The sequence below is a fragment of the Pezoporus occidentalis genome, unplaced genomic scaffold (assembly GCF_034315485.1).
Source record: "Pezoporus occidentalis ecotype Australia unplaced genomic scaffold, CSIRO_AGI_Poc_V1 ctg83, whole genome shotgun sequence".
Taxonomy (NCBI): Eukaryota; Metazoa; Chordata; class Aves; order Psittaciformes; family Psittacidae; genus Pezoporus; species Pezoporus occidentalis.
In genome coordinates, this window is record NW_026916192.1 from 731618 (window position 1) to 737982 (window position 6365).

Consider the following 6365-nt stretch of genomic DNA (forward strand, 5'->3'; position numbering starts at 1 on the left):
CAAAATCATGATCACCATTTTAAAGACGGAGAAGCTGAGACACAGAGCCAACAGCCTCAGAGAAAGTCACCCCACAGGCAGCTGCCAGAACCGAGGACAGAGTCCCACAGTCCCCAAGTCCAGCCCAGTGCTTCAGCCTCCCTCTTCCCATCATTAGGACTGGGAAGACTACCTCCAATTGGTGTCAGTTGGTGACTGAAAGTGGAAGGAGCTGTCGTCATGGATACAGCATCCACAGGCTCCACTCTGCCTTGGTGGACCCCTGCCTTTCTACAATAGCGCTGTGGTCTTCAAACACCAGTGCAATAATGAGCACAGAAAGAGTGATTCATGTGCGACCAGTGCAAATGCTCGCTGTGTAATACAGAGAATGAGCTGTTAGCTGTGACCCTCTTAGATTAACCGAGCTGGTTGATTCACTGATTTCTCCAGCACCAACTGGAGCAGACTGTCAGGACCTGTTGGATCAGTTACCTCCCATAACTGACCTACAGGATTTACACTCACTCTTTGCCCTTCACAGCACAGCAGCACCTATGTTCTCCCTGTTCCCACATTGGGTAGTGTCTTCTTCATAATAGTTGTCCCTGCCTGTGCATTCCTACACGTACAAAGACACTTGCGCTCTGAGCAGCAAAAGAAAGGGACTTGTTTAATAAAAAGTTAAACTAACCATAGTCTGAATGGACTTCCAGACTCTAGTGATTCATAATTTCTGGCCTCTCTCCTTGTGGAGCTCCCCTCTATGGCTCTGGGGGGTGAAGGCATTTTGACACTTCTCGGTACATTGTTCAGGGCTTGATACCTTTCTTGTGACACTTCTTTTGACTCATGCTTTGCAAAAATGGTGAGATGTGCAACCATTTTGCCTTTGGTCACCTCCATTGCAGCAGCCACCAGCTGTCTCTTCAAGATAGCACAACATAGATATCTGAACACAAGAAGAAGGGGTCTAACCTGTCTACTTATCAGCCTTATACAGGAGCTGTTCACCCTTACGGACCTTGGGGAAGACATAGAGAGACCAGGCTCTCTGGGGACTTCAAGATGAGAAACCTGAGTTCCAATGCTTCTAAGATTAGGCAGCAGCTGAGCAACCACTTTGGCCATTAAACATTAAGCCCCAGCAAGTAAAAGCAACAGGAATCCCACGTTAGGTGTGAAGTCCTCATGTGGATGGGTTTCACTATATTTAATTTTCTTTTCTGGTTACTGTTTCCCACCAAAAAGAGAAACAAAACTAATGGTCATTCCCAGGTGGTGTGTGATCTGAGGCAAGATCACAAGGAGGCATGCTCCACGCCCCCAGAGGGAACTCCTGTACACAGGGCAAGGTGTAGCGGCACCTGCCTAATTACAGAGTAATCAACAAGACACAACAGGGCCCACCGGCCCCATTCTATCTCCAATTGGCCAGGACAGAGCCTGGCTCCTTTCTGCTGCTCCCAGAGCTGTCAGTCACCGAGGGTCCCTCCTTACCCCACTTCCCCAGAGAGTATAAAAAGGCAGGGCAGGGGTGATGGGGCATGGTGCTAGGACTGCTTCTTCTTTGCTGGTTATCTGCTTACCTTCAGCAGGGCAGGAAGGTACTGTTCTCATATGGTTGGTGGTGGTTTTTTCTCAGGTGTTGGGGCTCTAATTGCTCTATGAGCTCTGGGTTTGTGTTTATTGCCTGGCTTAATTGTGGGATAGACTTAGTCTTAACTAATGCAAGGGTGTTTGTGTTTGTGCCTGAAAGGTGAGGTACAGCCTGAGCTGGTTCTGTTTGGGGTGTGTTAACAGCAGAAGGACAGCTTCTTGGGGTGCTTTATTCTTCTAATCCTGGTGTAGCTAGTTCTCTAAGGTGAGATTTTCTCAAAGGGGAGGAAGGAGGAATCCAGGGCCTCTAAGTGTGTTGACAATGGGTGTTATAATTGCTCTTGCAAGAGCTCTCCTGGGTGAAGACTTTGTTCTCCCCACTCCTCTGGTTATCATAAACCACGTGGAAACAAATACTAGATAGTTTTGCAAGTAATACAGATCCTTCTGTAATGGGAAGAAGCCTATTTTGTGGGTCTTCCCTTAACAGGTAGCAAAGGAATCTCTCCCTATAATGAGGTCAGAGGGATGTGCCCCCAGGAAGGGTGAAGTCCTCTGGAGGCTCCCTGTCTTTTTCTCTTCCTAAAGCCATGGTGCTGTTTGCATTTCAGCTGCAATGGCCTCTGCTATGCCTGACAAAGAGGAAGCTGCCAAGACCACCCTGGAGGTGACGGAAGAGGAGCAGCAGGTCAGTGCTCTATATGAGAAGTAAGGAGTGGCAGCTCCTGGGTGCAGGTATGAGGAGGTGGCTCCTCTGTGGTGTTTCCTTGGCTCAGGCTGTGCTCTGGAGATTCATGACAGCACAGCCAAAGAAGTTGGCCTGAAGGCCTTGTAAAACCTGCAAGGCTGAGCAAAATAGCTTGGGTTTTTGCTAGGAAAGATGTTTCTGTAACTGTAGTCAAGATCCTGGCTTGCTGCAGGCAGTACTTCTGCAGAAAGGCTCCCATGTTCAGCAGCCCTGAAGTTCCTTGCTTTACTCCCATGACCAGCAGCATCCTTCTTGCAGGTTAATATAAAGTCTGTCAACTTAAAGCCAGCTTGATCCTGCCTGATGAAGCTTTTCTGGAGTATTAGCTTGTTAAATAGCTGTGTCGAATGAGTTAGAGCCGATTACAGGTACAGAAGTGGTGAGGTTGCCCATGAACTCAGCTGTCACTTGAGTAGCATTGTGCTAAAGGAAGACCATTCCTAGAATGGACCAACCATAAGTGTCAGTGCTCCATAGCTTGTTTCACAACTGAGTTATAGATGTCAAAACAAGTGTCCAAGTAAACCAAGCCTTGCTGTTTCAACCAGACTGGGTGGCTTGAACAGGAAGTTTTGGGGCAAAACTACATAGGAAGGTCAGGTTTGCAAGCTTCATGGCTTTATTTTTACCTTTTAGGCTGCAGTAAGTCAGGTGGCTAACCTGGCTTTGGTCAGCTCTGCCTGTGACATGGTTTCTACAGCGTATGCCTCCACCAAGGAGAGCCACCCTTACATCAGATCTGTGTGTGATGCAGCAGAGAAAGGAGTGAAGAGTGTAACTGAAGCCACAGCTAGCTGTGTGCAGCCAGTTCTGACTACACTGGAGCCTCATGGTAACCCACCCTGCATTGAACCTGCCTGATAACATGGTCTGTGACAGGCCTGAATTCACTCTAAACCCAGAGAGGCCAAACCTCTAGAACATAGAAACTTCTGTTGGTTTCTATGTGATACTGGATCCTTGGGATGTGGACGCTTGGGCAGAGATGGTGGCTATGTCTGTACAGGTGGGAGCTGGCTGCTATCAAAGTGAGCAGATCCATAAGGAGATCAAGACAACCTGCTCTACAGATTTAACCTCTATCAGACCTGGCCTTAGTGATGTGAATGGGGAGTTTCATAAGTTCACAGACTGGTTTGGGTTGGAAGGGACCTTAAAGCTCATCCAGCTCCAACCCCTGCCACGGGCAGGGACACCTTCCACTAGAGCAGCTTGCTCCAAGCCCCTGTGTCCAACCTGGCCTTGAACACTGCCAGGGATGGGGCAGCCACAGCTTCTCTGGGCACCCTGTGCCAGCGCCTCAGCACCCTCACAGGGCAGGTCTTCTTAATACCCAATCTTCATTGAGTCTCCCTGCAGTACAAACTGCTCAGGAAGATAAAACTTGAGATGGAATTCCAAAAACCCAGGTTTTGACACTTTCTTTTTGCCTCCAGTTGCTGCAGCCAGTGAGTATGCCTCCAAGGGCTTGGATAAACTAGGGGAAAAGATCCCACTCCTTCAAAAGCCAGTGGAACAGGTAAGAATCAAAGGCTGTGTTGTCCTTGGCTGGCAGAGGGACCTAGTTCTTGCAGGGTTTCTAACCTTGGGAGCAAAACAGGCTTTTACATCAGGAGCAAGCTACCCCTCGGTGCATAGGACAAGCTCCTACAGGAGTGAATACTTGGCAGACGCTGTGCTGCTGCCTTGGTGCAATTCGTGATTGTAATGTGCTGCATGACTTAATCCCTCATCTGACATGTGTCTTCTTCTGCAGGTTCTCTCTGACACAAAAGAGCTGGTATCATCCAGAGTGGCTGATGCAAAGGATGCTGTGAGCAGCAAAGTGATGGAGGTGATAGATGTGACTAAGGAGGCTCTTCAGAGTGGCATGGAGGCTGCCAGGTCCGCAGTGACCAGCAGCGTGGGGATGGTTATGGACTCTGAAGTGGACCAGACTGCTGTAAGTGGAGCAGGCACTGTGCTGGGGGAGACAGAAGACAGCTCTCTCCCTATTGCAAATGAGGAGCTAGGTAAGGAAACCATATATAGGAGTCTTTGTAGTAGGAACCATCAAACTGGGGATAGCCGGCCCCATTCCCCATCAACTGGCTACTCTGGAATGGGGCTAATGGGAAGTGCCATGCTGGAGGCTACCTGGTTCCTAGTCCAGGACCTCCTTATGCTTATTTTCCCTGTGTGGTAAACATCTCTGCTCAGCCACTTGCAGGTACTTCATCTATCTTTCAGCCAAACTGGCAGCATCTGAGGAGGGTGCAGATGTGATGCCTGTGGAGCAGCAGCAGGAGAAGAGGAGGTACTTTGTGCGGTTGGGGTCTCTCCCTGCTGAACTTCGCCTGTTTGCCTATGTGCACTCAACAGACAAAATGAAGCAGGTCTGGCAGGGCATGCAGGAGGCCCTGGCACAGCTTCACTCTGTCATTGACCTGGTAGGTTGAGCCCAGTTTCCTGGAAGGAGAGGACCACATTGTTGGTTTGGTGTCAACGTCAATGCTATGATAAAGAGCTGTGCGTTCACCAGCAGGTCTGTCTTGATGCTCTGATCTTCCCTTGCCACAGATGGAAGTGTTTAAGCAAGGATTTAACCAAAAGCTTCTGGAGGCGCAGGAGAAACTACACCAGATGTGGCTGGACTGGAGTAGGAAGTCTTGCAAAGAGAGTGGAAACAACGGCTCTGCAGATCCAGAGGTATGACAGTGGGCAGGAGAGCAAAGGGCTCTGGGCATCTCCCTGTTAGAGTAACTCATCCTCTGATCTTAACTTCTGCCTCCTCCCAGGAAATGGAGTCTCTGGCCCTGCTATTGGCATGCAGTATCACACAGCAGCTGCAAGTCACCTGCTGTAAAGTAGTGTCTGCAATCCAAGGTCTTCCCTCAAGCCTTCAGGATAAGGTGAAACAATCTCTTGGTACCATACAGGAGCTTCATGCTTCTTTCTCAGCAGCAAAGTCCTTCCAGGACTTGTCCAGCAGTGTCCTGACACAGAGCCAGAGGAAGCTGGCTCTGATCCATGAGTACATGGAGGAGCTGCTGGATTACCTGAAGAACAACACACCTCTATCCTGGCTGGTGGGACCCTTCTCCCCCAGGGAGGAGAGGGAAACCTCACAGGAGGATGAACCCTTCCAGGAGGAGGGGGCAGAGACAGCAGGAGCAGGGCATCATGAAGCTTCTACCACTCATGTAAAGGATAAGGCTGTGAGCACAGAAGTGGAATCTGGTCCCACGTCACATCTTGAACGCTTACTGGGTACTAGTGAATAAATCCTTAAGACCTTCTAAAGAAGGTGGTGGAAGCAGCAGGGCCACTTTAAGTGCTTGTAGTTGCTTTCGGCAATGCTGAGAAGACTGAAGCTCTGCAATGCTCCCACCTCCCTAGCAAGCTATGGTACGTCCTTCATCAGTGTATTGAGGTACTGCTTATGTCCAATATAATAATTGCTGTTGATCCTAACCCCTCAGTTATTACAGTGTAAAGAATTGTCTTCCTAAAAGCTGCTGTACTAGGTCATAACTACTGCAAATAAAACTACTGCATGTGAAAATCCTTCCTGTCTCCAGTTTCTTCTGGAGAAACTCTCCAAGAGTATGGCTCAACAGAGGTGAACTGTACTTGTCCAAGCTGACAGTGCAGTCAGGAATGCAGTAACTGGTGAGAAATCAGTGGTACAGTTAGGATTATGGCTGGTAACCCTGTCACTGCCCTGAGACGTATGAAGTTGTAATTCCTTCTTGCTCCCAAGCCGTATGTGTCCTGATGGCACTTTCCCAGGTTTGGAGAAGCTGTGGGAAGCTGTCAGGATCCTGTCGTACCTTGTTATGAGTCCTGTTGGGCCTCATTCTCCTTCTGTAGCTGTCTATTGCTACGTGGTGAAGACATCAGTCTGCGGTGAGCTGCAGAAGTGTTAAAGGCTGATGGACAAAATGCCTTTTGAACTTCTACAGGAAAAAAGTCTTCTCCTTGCTTCTCAATCTCTTTTCTTCAAGGAAAGAAGTGGGATCTGCTCCCATGTAAGTATTGTTTCCAAGCTTATCTTTCT

General features: G+C 48.8%; 1 protein-coding gene across 1 annotated transcript; it reads left to right on the forward strand.

Moving 5' to 3' along the window:
- Positions 1 to 1544: 1544 nt before the first annotated feature.
- Positions 1545 to 5872, forward strand: LOC134156191 (perilipin-3-like). The gene is made up of 8 exons (XM_062604057.1): positions 1545 to 1586; positions 2190 to 2266; positions 2963 to 3158; positions 3763 to 3845; positions 4083 to 4338; positions 4556 to 4755; positions 4886 to 5014; positions 5104 to 5872. The coding sequence occupies exons 2-8, from the start codon at positions 2195 to 2197 to the stop codon at positions 5587 to 5589; spliced, it is 1422 nt and encodes a 473-aa protein (XP_062460041.1). The 5' UTR covers positions 1545 to 1586; positions 2190 to 2194; the 3' UTR covers positions 5590 to 5872.
- The last annotated feature ends 493 nt before the right edge of the window (positions 5873 to 6365 follow it).